This window comes from Neodiprion pinetum, chromosome 4 (assembly GCF_021155775.2).
Source record: "Neodiprion pinetum isolate iyNeoPine1 chromosome 4, iyNeoPine1.2, whole genome shotgun sequence".
In the NCBI taxonomy this organism is placed as follows: Eukaryota; Metazoa; Arthropoda; class Insecta; order Hymenoptera; family Diprionidae; genus Neodiprion; species Neodiprion pinetum.
In genome coordinates, this window is record NC_060235.2 from 8,351,921 (window position 1) to 8,371,529 (window position 19,609).

At 35.6% G+C, this 19,609-nt stretch overlaps 1 protein-coding gene across 2 annotated transcripts; it reads right to left on the bottom strand.

Annotated features, from left to right (window-relative positions):
- Positions 1-1,620: 1,620 nt before the first annotated feature.
- Positions 1,621-17,632, bottom strand: LOC124216654 (vascular endothelial growth factor receptor 1-like). 2 transcript variants are annotated; one of them, XM_046621450.2, is made up of 23 exons: positions 17,486-17,632; positions 14,894-15,021; positions 14,588-14,774; positions 12,855-12,979; positions 12,328-12,481; positions 11,961-12,106; positions 11,494-11,674; positions 11,195-11,324; positions 9,823-10,028; positions 9,565-9,731; positions 9,295-9,436; positions 6,778-6,912; positions 6,488-6,655; positions 6,260-6,399; positions 5,929-6,088; positions 5,746-5,843; positions 5,526-5,676; positions 5,154-5,381; positions 4,879-5,047; positions 4,347-4,623; positions 3,838-4,169; positions 3,643-3,748; positions 1,621-3,499 (listed from the first exon to the last, which is right to left on the bottom strand). In XM_046621450.2, exons 1-23 carry the CDS (start codon positions 17,541-17,543, stop codon positions 2,846-2,848), a joined length of 4,242 nt encoding a protein of 1,413 aa, XP_046477406.1. In that variant the 5' UTR covers positions 17,544-17,632; the 3' UTR covers positions 1,621-2,845. The 2 variants fall into 2 exon arrangements, with proteins under 2 accessions (XP_046477406.1, XP_046477408.1); XM_046621452.2 differs by lacking the exons at positions 11,961-12,106; positions 12,855-12,979; positions 14,588-14,774; positions 14,894-15,021; positions 17,486-17,632 and having other exon boundaries at positions 12,328-12,440.
- Positions 17,633-19,609: the final 1,977 nt, after the last annotated feature.

The following is a 19,609-nucleotide window of genomic DNA, read 5'->3' on the forward strand; positions in this document are numbered from 1 at the left end:
CTTTGGATTTTTGATAAAAGTTTCGACGATTTTGAAAAATGCTGGTATTAAATCTATAATGCACTATACCGACGGATTTTTGCGATAAAAATCGATTCGGCGCAGCCCGAATACGTTACGAGCAACGGACCCAGAGCAACAGCGAAACAACGAGGAACTTTCTTAGTCTTCCTTCAGCTGTTGGTCCTTTGCTGTTCTAGATGCCCGTTTTGCATTTCTGAGAGTCCGAATCGTCAGCAGAACTAGCAAACAAAGCAAGGTTTATCTTGTGAACAACGAATCAAAGGTTACGGCCGAAATACATTGAATTTGCGTTAGGCTCTCGGAAAGGTGGGGAAGAAAAATCCCAAATTTCAATGTACCTTGATTCTAGGAAAAGTATTCGGTTGTCAGCGTGTAGTGATTTAACAGATTGACAAACAGAATTGAAGTGAAGGACAAAGAGGGCTACAGGAATTTTAATAAACATTACGTAAAATATCTAATTACTCTACGTGGAAATATGTGTGCAGTAAACATTATCTTTAACATAGTATGAAGTATGTTATATAAGATATTTTTATCACAATCTTGAGATATAGTTTTATCTTCGGCCTGTGCGCACGTGCAACACGCCTTTGCAGGATGCGATGTACGATGCATGGATTGTATTGTCTATATTTTACGTAACCTGTTTTGAAATGAATAGAGAAAAAATTTTTACCGAACTATTCTTGTACTTCCTCAACTGTTGGCCATTTTCTATTGTTTTTCGTAATCCTAAGGGTCCAATTAGTCTATAAAGAATCATTCAAATAGATTCTGGGACGAAGAATTTTTTGTTCATACAAGTAAGGCTAACCCCTTTGGATTTACTCAGTACTAATCGTGAGGTGAGAAATGACACGATTTTGGGAAAAGAATGTAGAGTTTTTGATATCATGCCGGCATCCAGATTAACGAAAACAGTTGTCGGAACTATAAATTGACTAATTTAGGGTATTTGATATCACGAAGCCGCCTAAGGTTAATCAGAACATTTCTCAGATCGGCAGGATGCTCGCACGAGAAACGTTGAAGAGAGAGAAGGGTTTGCGTCTCCGCTACACCTTGACCGTAGGTAGGGAATGAAAATTAGAATGTTGGTAAAACAGCATGATTTTGACTTTTGATTAGTGAAAAAATTTCAGCAGATTGTTGGTAAGGCAGCGTGATTTTGATCCGCGGTTGATAAAATTGTTGGTAAGGCAGCGTGGTTTTGAGCGTCGCGTCGATAGAAAACATTATTAGTAAAGCAGCGCGATTTTGACCTTCGGATCGGTACAGCTAGGGTCGATGGGGGTAATGTCATCGAGGCAAAGGGTTTCAGTTCGGGCAAAATATCGGTTAGTGTCAGTAGTGGGGATCCTCATCCAAAACCAGCCTTGTATTATTACTATTGAAACGATTTAATTTCGTCGAAGGTAGCATTACCACCCAATGTAACTGATAAAGTGAGTAATAAGTCCCTTCATTTATATCACGGACTATATAAAATTGAGTAGGTGATTGGCAAAAACTCATTCTTTGTTATGCGATTCAGAAAATTTAAATGATATCAAAGTTTCATACAGTAGATTAAAATTAATGCAAGTATCAAACTTCCTGGTATTCTCAATCAATTTTAGCAGCAATTTATAAACATTGTTTTTTCAGTTTTTAATATACATAAAAATATGTCTAACTAGTACTAGTCATAATGAATTCATATAATCATCAATTTTGATCTCGACGCAGAATATAACGATAAACATATTTTGTGATTTAGATTTAACTTTATCACATAAGTTGACAAGATTGTTATGATTCAGAAGAAGATGAACTAGAAGATTGTAAGCTAGTTTACATGAATGAATGTAAGAGTGCGAAGGGATGTGTGTGACCAACTTTCAAATGCTGAGAGGAAAACCTGGAGGTGATCAAATTTAAAGTAAATGTAGCGAACAATGACTATGATTTAATTTGTGATAATTACTTAAACGGTGACAATACATGTTCAAGTGTACATGTATACAACGTACAATTACTATTGATTGATATTTGTAATAATTATTATAAAAGAAACCATAAAAAAACGAAAAAAATATAACAAATCAAATAAGCGAGCCTCAAATCAAAACCAGTACTCGGTTGGAATTGAGTCTCAGTGTCCATCACGTGGTGTCCGTCTTCGTAGATTTTCACCTGTCTGTGTCTATTTTTATTTTGAAATTAAACCTTGATAATAATTTTAAAAAATTCTAATATAAAGTATCTTGACGAAGATTTCGTTCCTTCATAATGATGTCACTGACAAGTAAACCATAAACTTTTTCGAGTTATCTTCGACTACAAACCACATGGATCTACGCTTTCAACGAACGTTTCGCCGTTATCAACATTGCATCGACAAAAGATCTCCCGTTATGGTAACCAGAAGTTGAGGCATTATCGGGAAGATGATTCAAGATATTAATAAGTCATAAATTTAACAAAACATAATCAAAATAAAAGAGAGATTATACAAGAATATTCAAATAAAGAAGAGAGTGATAATTTTAACGATGAAAGATAATTTACATTCACAATATTAATATCATACACTTTTTCATACATAATTTATGTATGGAAGAGTGAATGATTGAATGAATGTTAATACAATTTCATGTACTTAGCTATTCTTTAAGAAAATATGATATACAATAAAATCCTTTAAAGATTGCTGTTTCGATTTTTTATACCAACTTATAATAAAAAAAGTAAAATATAAAATATATATATAAGAATTTGGCGATAAAATGTATATTAGAAATACTTTTGTAGTTCACCGTGCAAATTGCTCACCTCCTCACGGCTGAGGTATAGTTATATAGCTTGGGTTACTAAAACTGTCGAACACATTTTTCGCTTCATTATTTTTTTGTTGTGATATATTAACGCGATGGTCTGGATTGGTTAATTCAGCTGAGAAGTTGATGTAATTATTTCCTATGTTTGATTGCATTAAATTTGTATAAGAGTCTTTCACTTCATCTTGGAAGTGATTCTTCGGGATCGATACAGGTCCATTGTTGACGACATTACAGTAATTCGCGTCCGTTGCGATTATACTATTTTCCAGTTCTTTCTTCCCTGATTCAGCTCTCTTTTCTTGTGGATCTTCTCCCGTCTTCTCTTCCCTCGAATTCTCGCTTAACTGGGTTGGAGTCGACTCAGTAGAATCTTCCGAATTCGAATTAATCGGAGCCGTGTTGCTGGTAGGAGGAAAATCAAAGTGAGATTCACTGTCTTTTGTACGCGGACTGAAAATGTCAGGTTCTTTGGTGGTCTTCATTGGGCTCATGGGCAGATAATCCGAACTTGGCGGTGGCTCCATCATTTGAACAGCTAAATCGTGACCGTCTCGATTTGACGGAGACATCATAGTCAGGTAATCGCTTTGGCCATCTTTCAGATTTCTTTTGTTCATCTCAATATAAACATCGTCCTGCTCGCTGTAATGCTGAAACACATGAAAAAAGTCACCCTGGGTTTTCTCGACTTACTTCAGCTTGTTGGAACTGCATGACAACAACTCGTTATCGATCATCAGACTCTGCACATGACAGTCTACTCATCCCAATAATTCATTAGTTCGAAACTTACCATTCTAATACTTTCATTCAACAGATCACCAAGCTTGTTCACGAGCTCGGAAAACGTAGGACGCAAAGACGGCTTGGCGTTCCAGCATTCTTGCATAAAATCGTATCTGAAAAATGTACGAATAATGACGAGTCAAATGGGAGCAAGAAGAAATGCTCAATTTTTTGTGCTCAATCGTACTTTCACCAAACTCACATCTCGCTGGTTGCATATTCTGGTTTATCCATGCGATACCCTTCGATAAGTCTGTGATACTGTTTTTCAGCATCCATCCCGGGATACGGCGTCTGTGCTAGCGTAAAAAACTCCCATAAAACTATCCCAAAGGACCAGATATCCGATTGCGTTGAAAATAATCTATCTCTGATCGATTCAATGGCCATCCATTTAATCGGCAGAGGACTGTCTCCTTTCTTTTGATAATTATCATCCTTGTACATATTTTTAGCTAATCCAAAGTCGCAGATTTTTACTAAATTATCGTCTGTGAGCAGAATATTTCTTGCCGCTAAATCACCGTGTAAAACCTAAAACAAGTAACGTAATGTACAAATGCCAAGATGGTGACCGTTAGTACATTATGAAGACGTAGAAACGGTCAACAGCTCGATTGCCATTTCACCGCATGGATGGTATCTAATCGTGTGCTAGAAAAACTTCTGGAAGGAAAAAGAAAATCCGTTGGTTTCATAAGATTTACTCACGTTTCTACGACTGAGATATTCCATGCCCCGTGAAACCTGCCACGCCCAACAGAGTAAGTCGTGGGTGCAAATCGGTTTCAAGTTCTGATCCTTGTAATCACCTCGATAATTGGATCGCCACCCGGGCTGTACAGAATTGTTACTCAAAATACCGCCGTCTGGAGACATGTTTATGTCTGCGAAATCCGTGTTTTCATGGTAGTCTATCAGTTCGGCTCCACTATTGGTTTCAGTTGATCTGATGCTGACACTGCGAGAAAATGTTCTTGACAGCCGTCTTGAACCGCGTAATCAATGAAAAAATATTCCAAGGTAATTTCGAATAAACGGATGAAATGAAGTTAATCATGTCTTGTGAATAGCAACGGACATTTGAGGTATATTTTACTTTTATGCAGGTGTGCCGTTACAGTCCAGACTGTATGGAATTAAATAAAGGCTACACAAGATGACTTGATGCTTTACATTCTGACATGGTAGTTCACTCAACAAATCAACAATCGCAGGATTATGAACGTAGTATAATGCATACCTTTTCTGTTCAATGACACTATCACGTCTAGCTAAAAGTTCTATACCGATGCTTGCATCGATTTTTTTAGTAGAAGGATCAATCTGGTTAATAAAACTATCTCTGTGACGCTGCAAATAGTTATGCAAATTTCCGAAGCGGCAGTACTCCACAATTACGTATAGTTCACCTACGGAAAACCGTTAACTAGTCTTTAGTATTGATAATAATTTTTATGAATTAATTCATTTCCGGTGGAATTACAGTACTTCTGAAGTAAAAATTGGAGGACTCACGCTTGGTGATAATGTTTTTAGTGCAAGCTCCAAGAAGGTTAACGACGTTCAAATGTTGGCCGAGGTGCGCCATGATCTTGAGTTCGCTGGCAAGGGCTTTCATGTAACTTGGATCTGCAGATCGTCGAACCATTTTCACAGCAACGGTGGTCACTTCTCCTTCGGCACAAATTCCTTGTGCCTCGGCTTTCATAACCACACCGAATGCACCACTTCCCAGTTGCTTACCTGTTAATTAGTGATAAGATATCACGAGTACATGCCACGTGGAATTGCTTTCTTACAATGTGGTTGTGGTCATGGCGTTCGCCACACCATATTCGCCAGTAAACCGTATATGTGCCGCTCCAGTTGAGCCAATCGAATACGTACCGAGTTTCAAGCGTTCCCAGGGAAATTCCCATTTCTTATCGTAAGGTAATAACTCGGCTTGATCATCGATGTTCAAATCGGGGTTCAGGCATTCGATCGCCCCTTCCGCAAAATGGGTCAATCCTGCCGCGTGGAGCTCTCTTTTCAAGCGCTATGAAATATGCACAAGATTAATATTTATCCACGCAACAGTGGCGTGATTTGACTTCTTAATACTTACCCTCCGACGAGTCACTTCAATTACCAAATAAATAACAATTACGGCAATGATTATGAAAAGCACGCAGATCAAACTAATCCAAAGTGTGTAACTTTGCCCTGAAAATGCCACAATCGTTATAGGTCGAAATAATCATCGAAGATTAAATACACCCTATTCGTAATAGGTATTGCATAAGTTTACCTCGAACTACAATATCCACGGATCTTTGATCAATCCCAAAACGATTCACCATTTGACACGTGTATAGTCCACTATCTTGCTCGATAAACGAATATATGCGGAACTCAGATTTGCTTTTCGAAATGTGGTAACTATGGGCTTCTGGCAGTGGTTTGTTATTCTATATTTTGACATAAAAAGATCATACACTCCGCATGGTGGTTTACAAAGACTATCGTAATACTTTAGTAGAGTCCAATAGAGCACGTTTTCACGAAATAATATTTTGCAAAACTTCAACGTGAAATGTCTACGAATCGACAAGTTTGAAATGCACTTGGCAATACGTTACCTTCAACCAGGTGGTTTCTGGTTTTGGCATTCCGTCACTCAAGCATTTGAGAGTCACACCGTCTTTTCGTTTTTTATCCGTGTCAATTACTAACTGAGAAGTATTCATATTCCATTCGTATATTTTTGGTTTACGCCCAGCTGAAACAGTCAAAAAACAGAAATATTTCATTTAAGTCAATTCGAGTATAAATTCTTTTCAAGCTATGATCAAAGTAACTTTACATACCCGCCACCGACAAGTTATACGCCTGGGGTTTGATGCCCTTACTCTTGTCGAGAACATCACAAATGTAAATCCCATCGTCCGATTGAGTCACTCTGCTTATTTGAAGTATTGAAAGATGCGTAAATTTTGTTTTCTCTTTCAAAACTCTCATTCTTCCTGTTTCAAGATCTACAAAAATATGTTTATGTACTTCACGGATTCATGTTGATATTCGTACTGTTACTGACTTCATTCGAAGAAGCAGGCTTGACTAAATATTATGATGAAAAATCAAACAAAGTCATATTTACCCGAACGATTAACGTTCCATTTAAGAATCTCATCGCTACTAAAATTAAGATAAACTGAAGCACCACACGTGATATTGATGTTATCACCTTCAACGACGGATTCGAGAGGTTTTATAGCAAACCGCGCATTGACATCTGAAACAGCCACAAATGAAAATTAAAGAAAAATTGATGATGAAATTTTTATTGTTTTCCGACAATAACACACTTCAGTATTTTATCATTTTAGCGGCTAAAATGTTTCCAATTCGGATTCAAAACTAGGGTCCTGAGCTACATGACGAAATTTTCTGGTCGAGACTCTATAATACCAAAATTATATTTTTTATTCTGAAAGTGGGGCCAGATTTGCTGAAGCATTAATCAATGAACATTCATCGAGCAATATACGGTTTTGATCCTCTTGTTTGTTTGTTCTCTAGACCGTTTTTTATGTACTTATACTATCTTTTTTTCCAGAAGTCAGATTCCACTCATATTCAATTTGAAACATTTCAAGTCTTGAGAAAATTAGTCGGTCGAGTGATTCTCGCATTTTGTGCTTCAAAATGAAATGAACGACGCTACAGTGAATTAAATAGTTATTTTGCTTTACATTCGCAAATAATCATATGCATGAATATTAGGGTGGGTCAAAAAAATCAAGTATTTTTTTTTTTGGATTCGACACACGAAAACTAGTTCCTAGCTACCTCTAGAAAGTACCTACCAAATCTAAGCTCTTAATATTAACGGGAAGATTATGCTCATCATAGTTTTCCATTTTCAATTTAGTCTTATATAAAAATGGCCATATCTTATCACCAATAGATTGTTAAATTAGTTGCATCGTCAATATTTATAGGAAATTGAACGCTCTACAAAAATGGTCTCTTATACTTTTTTCATTAATCTAACCATTTAAAAGATATTCAAGGTGAAAGGTTGAAGTATTTTAAGGAAAATAACTTTTTGTTTTGAATTTTGTAACTTACTAAAAAATAATTATTGTCAAATGAGTTTCAGATATTTTCATAGGAAATTGAACGCTCTACAAAAAAGGTTTCTTGTGGTTAATCGATTACTGTAACCATTTAGAAGATATTCGCAGTAGAATCCCAATGCCTGTTGATTTTAATAGTTTTTAAATAATTATTTCCAATTTATCCATTCAATTTATGAATTTTTACAATATTCATGAGAATCTGAGTTTATTTCGAAAGAATGACAGTTTGCAAGTTATGTCTTATCTTTTGTTTGAGAATATATTTCTTTCGAATCAATTTTTTAACGATATTTTCTTTTTATAACTTTTATCACAATTGAGGATCGTAATTTGATATTTTTCAACGGGTTTATTTAAAATGTCATTCAAATTTCTTTTTTCCAAAAAAGTTATAATTGAATATTTTTTGTTTGGGGAATTTTTCGAAAATTCAAAACAAAAAGTTATTTTCCTTAAAATACTTCAACCTTTCACCTTGAATATCTTTTAAATGGTTAGATTAATGAAAAAAGTATAAGAGACCATTTTTGTAGAGCGTTCAATTTCCTATAAATATTGACGATGCAACTAATTTAACAATCTATTGGTGATAAGATATGGCCATTTTTATATAAGACTAAATTGAAAATGGAAAACTATGATGAGCATAATCTTCCCGTTAATATTAAGAGCTTAGATTTGGTAAGTACTTTCTAGAGGTAGCTAGGAACTAGTTTTCGTGTGTCGAATCCAAAAAAAAAAATACTTGATTTTTTTGACCCACCCTAATGAATATTCATCAAATACGAGAGCTGGAATCAAACTTCGTCATTAAATTTTTTATTCATTCTCCACGAACAAAAAATAACCTTGAATTCCCAATCAAGATGTGATTAGGGTAAGTAGGATGTCATTTACCTTTTTTGGGAATTAAATTATTATACGATTTCTTGAAATAAGCGAAATACTGGGAAAACAAATATCAGTTGGACACAGTTTTATCGAACAACATTACGATTCGAAAGAAGTCTCGGTACAATGACTCAAAGTCACGTGAAAACAGCAATCGCAATCAACACTTGAACATTTCTCCTAAAGCCATTGACTGTGAGATGCGAACCGTGGAAGAAGCGACTGCACGTTAAAACAGCGTTTCCAATATCTCCGTTAGATCATCATTCGCAAGTGGTACAAAGTAGCCGATCATGATAAAAATGTGTGAAAATTATTCAAAAAGTGTTCCAATTTTCGCTAAGCGGTTATACAGGGGAAAGAAGAGTGTTATATTTAATCGGTTAAAGTTGTTCTTTTCAATCAATTGTGAAAATAATAAAAAGCCTTGCGAGAAAATTTTTTTTCCGCTCATTATTTCAAAAATTTTTTATCGTTGGATATAGTTTCCACCAATTCAACTGCAGTAAATTCTAAATTACTACACGGCACTTTTAATTCCTATTGAAAAACGAAGAAATTGGTGAATGTCTGTATCCCAGATGGTCGCATTAAACCAAAATCATGATACTATCTGTCTATAGTTAAACGGAGGAACATACCAGAAACGTAGATCAACTTGGAAACTTCAACACAGTTTATATAGTTGCAGCTTCTGCATATTAGATGTCCTGTGTCGTTAATCTTTATCTTCAATTGTGACTTCAAGGTTACCGCATCGATGTTTGAAAGTTCCTTATAATCCTAAGTAGGGAATAGGTATTTAAGTATTATGTACCTCAAACGCATTCGAACAAGTATCCGATTATTTGTGAGTAGATATAAATCTCGCTGAAACCTGAAATTAACCAGGGAGATTTATAAGTACTTACCGAAAGAGTTACAGATCTATTTCCATCTAATGATGGATAGTTAGGCTGTTCCATATACCTCCATGTCACGTTTGCTAACGGATGACTGACTGTTGTGCAGAAAAAATTCATCGACTGGCCCGGTGCAACGTACTCCACGTGAGGAGTGATGTTGGGAATCGGTTGTACTAGGAAATATGAGAAATCATTAGTACAGCGGTGACATGAACAAACATACTGAATTGCATGATTGAAAATGTACGATAGAAAATATCTTACCATTAATTGTCAAGTTAAGATGCAGGTCACTCGTGTTATATTTCGTTCCCACGCGAACGAGGTAGTCGCCATTATCGTACACGTCCGAGTTATGTATTTCAAAAAGGTGGTTTAGCCTCCCGTCGGTCCGGAAGGTGTCGCTGACCGAGTATTTGCTGTCATTGTTGAAATTGATTTCCTTAAGTTCTTGATGATCGATCTTGTACCTGTATAAAAGCAACGCAAAATTTTCCGTTTCAGTATCTAACTACGTAAAGTTTTCATCCTGCATTATGTTAAGCAACGTTCATACGAACAAGACCCGTGTAATAGACATATATTCTACATATGAGTCGAAGAACACACTCTCGAAACGGTCAGTTCTTAAAATTCTATCAAAGTTCGTGAATATATTGTATTTGACCTCAGAGAACTTCTCTAATTTCTGTTTTTTTTTTTTTATTATTCCAGCGTGAGTGTTTTTGGAGTTACGCGTGATCCAAGTCTGTAAAAAAAACCTTCCCAACAGTCATGCACGGTGATCTTCAAACCAGCTAATATCTCCGGACCTATTTATCCTAGAGCGTCCTGACGGAGGTCTCCTTTTAAGTTCAATAAAACTTCACTCCAGAACCTGGTAATTAACTACGCTTTTCTTGGAATCGAACATGTTTTTCAATTGGTAAAAATATTAAAATCGATATTTCACCCTGATCTACGCGATTTAAAATTTTTTTAAAAATACCAGCTCGTTCCTTGTTCGATTTCCAATAAAAACTAGACCGTTTATGATGAAGAGGTAACGGAGTGCATGCGAAAAAAAACGCGGAACCCGAATATTAGTTAGCGTGCCTTAAACCTAGAAGCGACAGTACGAAATGGACCGTTTTCAAACACTATTTATGACGAATACCGCATTATTTCTTCATCAGTGGATATTAAATGAAAAAAGTGTTTGTATATTTTTTTAAAAACTTGTGTTTATGCAGATTATGGTAAAAAATCCATCCGACTATTCATACCAATAAAAAAAGATATCTTCACAATGAAAGGAAATAGATTTTCAGTGCTCAGGTGCTTATTTATTTTTTTTTCTTTTTCTACAAATTTCCGATCAGGTGTAACTCCAAAAATACTGACATTAAAATTTTTAAAAAAATGGAGGAAATCTCTCGGTGGCAACACATTCACTAACTCTTGTGAAATTTGGAAATATCGATGGGAATGTTTTCCCCACAAGTACGCGCTTTGACGTGGAATAATTATCCGTAATATCTTTTTATTTACTCTCACAATATAATTTGACAAAAACTATAATTTTTCTGATCGATTCTCTCGATTTACTAGAGCAGCCAAGTACGGAACTGTTCAATTATATAGAATGAACGCTCACCAGTGCAGCGAGTATTCGGGATATGCGTCAATTCTAATATTCCATCTGTAAGTCTCTCCCTCTTTTCCTACAATTGATCGAATAGAGTCACCTTCAGCCATGCTTACGTCGACAAAAAAGTGGTTCGGATCTGCGATTGAAAAATTAGGCATGCATTAATGCATTATTCTGTAGAATATGTAAACGATCTCTTCTGTGCAGACCGATCGAAACACTACACCATACCTAAAGACCTGACAATACGATATCCGTCTCACTTTGTAGTATGTACAGCCAGCGTTGACGATTGTGATGCTTACCCCAAAACTTAATATCACACGTGTCTGCTGCTTCATCATCATCGGAAAATTCTTGTATGAAACAAGTGTAGCTACCGCCATCATTTTCCGTCACATTCTTAATTGTCAGCTTGGAAATATGAGATATATACATAGGATCTGCTGTATCCGTTGTGAACTGGGTTGTGATTAGCCGCTGATGCTGGAATGTCATTGTTATCACATTTTTCTGATCAGCACACTGAATGAATCTATGCAACAATTATGTGCATGTACAGCTACACTTGAAATTAAATGGAGTGCCATTATCACGAAGATATATTTCTCTTTATAGATATTGTGTCAGCGGCGTACAATATTAGGTAGTATAATTCGTATTGTTCCTCAGTTACAATAAACCTCGAATTCTTCCACTGAATAAATATACGGCCGGAATTTTACAAATATGCATGGGGTTCATTACTGTAACAGCGTTGTTGAGTACTTACATGGACTGATTCTGGGGCTTTCCATTGAAGTGTAAAATTTTGAGAAGAAGGTACGGTGATTGTGCAATTTATATTTTGATCCCTTCCCCAGACCATGTGGTGTAACGCGATTTTATCAATCTCTGGTTTGGGAATCAAAATATCATCTGCATACGACAAAAAATTATTGTTGCAACAACCAACCACTTGCAGTAACCTAACTTGTTTACTCCTTAAATACCGTGGTCCAAATTATACGGATACAATTTGATCGTAAATGAGTGTGAGACAAAGAATGTTTGAAATGCTTTATTAGAAATACCGTTAATATATTTCAGCACAACCTCTCCACATAATGAGGTCTGAGATAATGAAAAGTTTGGCTTACCTTCCTCATTGGTGAGACGATACGAAACTGACTTCATATCGCGTAATGCCCTGGGTTCGTTGATTACGGAACAATTAATTTCCTGATCAAACAGGTAATTTACACCTTCCGTCGCAATGAACCCGATTTTTGGATCGAAGCGTCCCGTCAAGTTCTTCGAATTTGATACAAATGTTTAAAAATTGTTACGCTCATATTATTAATTTGTAATTTTAAATTTTCAAAATATTGATACCGCCTATTTTATGTCAAATTGACTGTTAGTTTTCTAGGTTTTCGTTGAGAAAAGTGATATCGCAAGCCTTGATACTCAAAATGGTGTAAATTTTAACGGTTTGTGTAGTTCGTTACTCTATGTTTCATAGTTATGTCAACTATTTTCTGGCTTCAACGTTCTTAATTTTGCTTGCACACTAAGAAAATATATACTATCTAAGTACTTTCAGAATACTGTTATTTTGTTTACGGATTTCTTTCAGTGCAACAATGAAAATTGCACTGTTGATTTTGAATGCATATTTACTTACTTCGTTTGTTGTATGAAGAAGCACTTCCCAATGAGGTGACGTTGTCCGACATGGAAAAACTACTGAGTCTGTTTTCGTTTCTGGTAACTCTCTGCCTATGGCCATTTGGGCAAACGGTTCCGTAGCTAGAATAAATAGGGTAACTTTATCAATTTTTTTCCACCTGAGTAGCAGTTGTGGCCATTCTGCTATCGCGTTGTGACCATCTTTGTTACGTACAATTTGATGTTATAGCTACAGCCCATACAGAGGTGTGTTAATCTGTGTGAAGACTAATTAAGTAGAGTTATTAAAACAATCAATTCGATCGACGCGTTTCTTTGGCACTTGGGCCGCAAAAAAATTTGTAATTGAGTAGAATAAGCCAGGGTAGGAAATGTCATTAGAAATGGGTTCCAAGGACCTGAGAAATGCTCCTCAAATAGTCTGGGAAGCTGCGTTGTAAAATTTCGAATAAAAAAGTAATGCATCAGCCGGTCATTCTGTAATGGAAGTAATGTATATTAGAAATTGAAACTTCATGGTTCTTGCAAATTTTTTCCCATTAAAACTGAAATCGTATGATTATTGGTAATCATTTATTCTTGAAAATTGAATGATTATAGGAAATTATTTACTATTGAAAATTGAATTAAGTGCGAGCAAGAGTAGAGCGTTTGATACTCCACAGTGCTGGCCAAGGGTTAATGGGAGTTATTTTCCATCGAAAATTAAAATTTACCTGCTGAGGGATATGTTTTGCATTAAAAATTAGAAATTGATAACTAATAAAAACTGTGGTGCATTAGAAAAAAGGAGTGCGTTATTTTCAACCCTGCCAGGAAGCGATCGGGCATCGAAACCTCAGGGATCGTAAATCTTGCAATCCTCTGATGGCCTGGCCAAATCGCCGGGCTAAGTACGTGGGCGCGGCGCCAGCAATACCCCGAGACGAAGCCCTTCTGGGTGCCTTGGAAGGCGGCTCTCCCACTCGAGGTGGGGAACATTGCTGGGCCCTTGGACCCCTCAAATAAGACAGAACCCTGCCAGTAATGAATATCTGTAAGCATCTCTCAAATAGCCCACGAGTTCCCTCGCATATTAAACGAGTCTTCGTTAATCAGTTTTCACCTTCAATTATTCCATTATTTGATTATTTTCACACCCCATCAAGCCCCCAACAAAACACACTTCCACCAAACCCGAAAATATGTTTGAAAGTTTACCAAGTATTAAAAACTTCTGTTCGAAACTTGCTCAAAGTCAGATTTTAGTCACGAAACGAGTAATTAGGGAAATGAAAATTTCAAATCAGCGAGTACAGAACTTTGTGACGATGGCCAAAAATAGATGGCATTCACGAATTTTGCATCGATACTCTCCGCTTTGAAGTTCTCGATGCGATCGAAATAGGGTGTCTACTTTCTGCAAATAATCGATGGAAATTACGTCGGTAAAACGAATATGCGTTTCGGATTCTCAAAGGTATTAAATTTATAACTATATGCAGTTTGCAAATAAGCGCATGAAAAAAAAAAACAGATCACATGACTGGTAGAGACACGCAATTTTAGATCAAGCATAAGTCGTTAAATTATACCGCAATATGTGTTATTTCAGATTATAGCTGGCCATACTGGTTTCCAAGCACGACATGTAAAAATTGGACACGTTAATCTTTCTGTGCAGTTTTACTTGTTTCATCAACTAAGCGCGCAAAAGTGTAATATTTAAACGGAAAAAATCTTGCTTACAATTTACGTAGATATGAATCCAAGCGATGTCTTCGTCAGGGTGTTCGATAGTTTGGTCGGTGTTACGGATTACGATACCCTCCTCCGCACAGGCATACCATCTCGTGTCGCTTCTAGTTGCATTATGGCAAACGAAGGAGGCGTTATTCGGACCGTAATTTATAGTATGATTGCACGAATCTTCATCCTGTAAGGTGTAAAGGTAAGAGTAAAGTTATTAGTGGCAGATAGATACTTGTAGTTTTTCTACAGCGTTATCGAAATATCAGCGCGCGTATAGGCAAGTTGGTTAGAATTGATACTTGCCGATGGAACGTGCATTACTGAAAAATGGAGCTTGCCGTCACCCTCACAGAATATTCTCAGCTCATTTCCTTCTTGGATCATGCCATCTTTCGCGTTGGAACGTATCGTTGGTTTCCGTGCTGCAACGCCTACATGAGTACACGTAGATACGGAATGATTAGACTTGTATAATATAAGCATGGTAGTTCCGTCAGTAAAAAAGTTAACATTCACAGGACCGACGTGTATTATCAGCATTTCGCTATGTATAACGTATCTTCAAAAGTGTTTTTCATTAATCAGGTGATCACTTATGTCTAATTCTAAGTAATTGACATCGCTTGCCCTTGTTTCCAACTATCGCCGAGCATTAAGAAACAAGAACATATTCGCAGACTGAAAATGTGTTCAAAATATTTTTCAACCATCAATAAATAACGCGAGTGCTACATTTTTAAGGTAATACAGGTGATAATAGTTTTCGAGGTAATAGTAGTATACGTGCAAAAAGTCTTTCATACTTATACTTCTCTGCAATCGTCATCCAAATTGAGTGAATTGATTCTAAATGTCTCATATGCTTGTGTGAAACTTAAATCGATTTAAAGAGTTTTTGAGGAATCCGATTTCATCGAATCAATCATAACGTTTCACATAAGATATAATATGCAAACCGATTATTGAACGACTGATCAAAAAAACTGAAAACTGGAAATCACACAATTCAATTATTGTGAGAAACAAGTATGGACGAAAAATTCTACGCCAATGCAGGAATCTCACAATAAACATAACTTTCCGATGTTGCTATTTGCAAACTTTGTACATTCGGAACGGCCAAAACGCGTTTGTCACGAAGAAAATGGCATACATAATATCCGGCGGATGTTTAGTTGGTTTTCTCTTTGGTCGGAAAGGTTAAACCACACGGCGTGTCTTTGACAAGGAGAGCGACACACAGTTTGTATTTGTATTTTCTACAAAGTTATCCAAAAGCTCAGCTAAGTCTTTTCGCTCCAAATGATGCAAGTAACACACAGCTCGTATTGGCGTCATAGCACGTCTTATCACTTATGGTAATACGGAAAGGAAATCCACGGTGGTTTCTCGACCACATTGAACGGGAAAACTTATGATGTGGAATAACGAAACAGTAAACTTGAGTCATCTTACGTCCTGTGATTATAAGCTGATATGAAAAATTTTGTGGTGAGATTCCGGCGTCATCTGCGCACTCGTAATTAGATTTCACATTTTGAAAGTAGTTTATTCATCATGTAAGTTCATGCTCCTAATTTCGTTACGTCCAACAATAATTGTGCGTTCACCTCAAAAAATTCAACTATTCAAAATTTCGGCATGATGGATCAATGCGAAACCAAAAACTCAGACTTTGGATTTGGAAACACAGCTTATGTTATTGCAACAAATCCAGATGGATTGATCTCAATCATCAGAGTATTTATTCGAAAAAAAGAAAGAATTTTTTCTCACCTCATCCTAGATATTTCCACTCTACTAATGGATTAGCAGAAAAATAAAAAATGAAACCTCTGTGCTATTTTTGTTTCTTTCTAAAAACGTAGTATTATTGAAAACCTATTATTCGATACTAAATGATGATCAAATTAAACATTGATATCAATACTCGGTAGTCTGAAGAAGAATCTCAAATGATCTTGATGTAATGAACCTTTTTAATAACTGTAAAAGTAGGTTTATTTATAGAATACGATCGAAATTTCAATTAAACTTGATCAGTCGAATATTTTGTTCGTCAAACTATCGATTTATTTTGATAAGAGGGGATCAATAAAATACTCCGTTTTGTTGTTTTATATTGTATATTTATTAAGGTGATTCAAAAATATCATAATATTTTTGGAAAAAAAGTGGTAGTGAAAAAACGATTCGAAATTACGATAAAATAATGCCTGCACGCGGAAAAATTTCTTACTCATGATTTAGAGGTAGCGCAAGTCGATTTTATGTATTTATTTAAGGTTTTGTTTTCGTAAAATTTAGATAAGATCATAATTGCCAGTGTAAATATATATTTTACGAAGAAACCACATTTTTACGAAGATACCTTTTTTGTAGATTATTCTTAACAAAAAAGATATCTTGTGGTTTTTTCGTTTCAATAAAGATTTTTTTTTACTGAACAGTACATAATCGATAAAAAAAACTTGGTGTTTCATGCCTGCGAAACTGTCCTCACGGGACACCTGGACTAAAAATTAACGTGAGATGAAAAAAAAAAAAAAACAACATTTTCATTACCAACAAAATGGCAGATTGCAGAAAAATTGTAAGAGTTATCCTGGAATATGGTTAGAAACGTTAAAAACGTTCCGAGTTTGACACTTTCGTGAAATCTCACGTTGATATCTGAAAATAATCTTTTTCAGAATTTGACAGTCTTTTTACAATATATTGAGACTTTTTTTTATTAAATACGTCAGATATTTTATCCCACCAGTGTTGCCAGTCCGGCACGACGACTAAACAGATGTACTTGCTAATTCCCTTCGTACGTTAGGTAACAAGCATTCAAGACACAAGAATCACAAAAATGTATATCAGCTTTTGCAGTGTGGTTTATGAATTTACCTTCACGCTGTCCTAAGACGATGAAAACAACAACGCACGTCAAACTGATCCAATCCATGTTGATGCACTGTTTACGTTTCACAAGATTACAAAATCATGAGTCATTTCGCTTTCTGCCGAGGCAATGTGTCGACAGCGTGATTTCGATTCGAAACTGACAGCACAACCCAACGATCGTCGTAGAGGAATAAGCGAATGACATGATTTTGATAAATCCCCACCGTAGCGATAACTTCTCAAGCAAACATTCGCTAGAAAATTTTCCTTGTCAGTGAAGAATATTCTCGGACAGGCTTGCCATGAAAATGAAAATTATGACTTTCAATATTTTGGCCTGAATTTTGTTACTCGGACTTTTTACTTTTTTATAAAATTTTTGAATACCTTCTCTTTTCCTATGTATGGGTTAGACAGATTCAGGTTTTTGTGTGTATGCGTGTAGTAGATCAAGCGCGAGAGCAAAAATAATAAAACATCAAGATATTTTTTTTTTGTTAATTTTTAGTAATTGACAAAGAAGTAGTACGGAATTTAATAATTCGTTAGCTGAATCTCTATTTCCCGTTGATTGTGAGTGCAAGAATTATTACACAACTCTACATGAAAAATTTTCGTCCGTTTCCTAAAATTTATTTTATGATTTTTCTTTTCAATATGCTCCAAAATAAAGGAAAAGTACCCATATTCCATATAAAGTTTGCTCTTGTAGTAGTTTTGATAATAATACATTATTTTCTGTTATCGTGGAAATATTAAATAGTTCTGGTACATTTAAAAATACCGCCAAAAAAAAAAAGGTTGGAATAGTTTTAAAGCAGTAGTCTCTGGATTTTTAGGGAATAACAAAGATGAAAATTACCAAGATCTAGTTGAAAATATGTTAAAAAACTTTATAACCATGGGTTGCAGAATGTCTCTAAAAGTACATATGCTGCATACTCATTTAGATAAAGTTGAAAACAACACGGAGGCGTACTCAGAAGAACAAGGAGAACGTTTTCATCAAGATATTATGAACTTCGAACAACGTTATCAGGGCCAATACAACGAAAATATGACGGGGACTACATTTGGGGCTTAGTGTGTAATGATTCAAATATAACCGCGCAATGAACACGGCACGAGCGGATTAGGTTAGACCCAGGGAGTGGGGCACCTGGTCACAAATTTGAGAAGGAAGGTTGCTTGGTCTACGTCTCTCCAGGAGGAAGGAGGTGCGGAGGTTCCCCTCTCTGAAACGAAATCGTAACTGATCGAAAATCGACGAACTGAGAATAATAAAGTAAATCTAAACTACTAGGACAAACATTTCAAATTAATAATTAAACACTCGAAAAGCCAAGCCAAATTTTAAAGAGAGACGATATAAAACGAAGAAACAATAAAAAGTGAAATCAAAAAATATAGTGCCTCGACGGAAGACAGTTATTGACAATTATTTATAATTTCAACAATATCCGCCAGTTTTAACAATATACACTATTTTAAACAATATACACATGGAATGAATGAATTGTGGAATGGATGAATGAATGAATCTTAAACCTAATGACGGCTCATTTTTGATACATTTATAAATGAATTAAAATCTCACTCTACTATTCATACTTTGTAAAAGATTTTTAATATTGATTTCGCCTAATGTTTAATTTTCAAAAAAGTCTTACAAACAAGAGAAAGTACTTTCGAACATGAAAGAAAAAGTATTGGGATTCACTTTTAAACTCTTTTCCACTATTTTTTAATTTGATATGATATTAAAAGTTGATAAAAATTACATATAAATATATTTATTTCGAGCTATCAATAAATAAAAATTTCAACTATGGATTTTCTAAAATACGCTTCAACCGTTCTCCTGGATAGAAAAGCAAACTTTTTCAGGGCATATATATATATATTTTTCATCCAACTGTCAATAAATCTATCGAAATTTCATACCCTCTTATCAAAGTCAAAATTCGCGTCGGCCTGTGTTATCTGTTCTTTATGAACCTCATTTTTACTTAGAAACTAACAAGTCTCGGGGCCGAGTCGATAGCATACTGAATTAGTAACCGCAGTGACTCTGAAATCCAAATTTCGAGCCAACTACCGAAAAAGTCGATAAACTATTTCATCAAT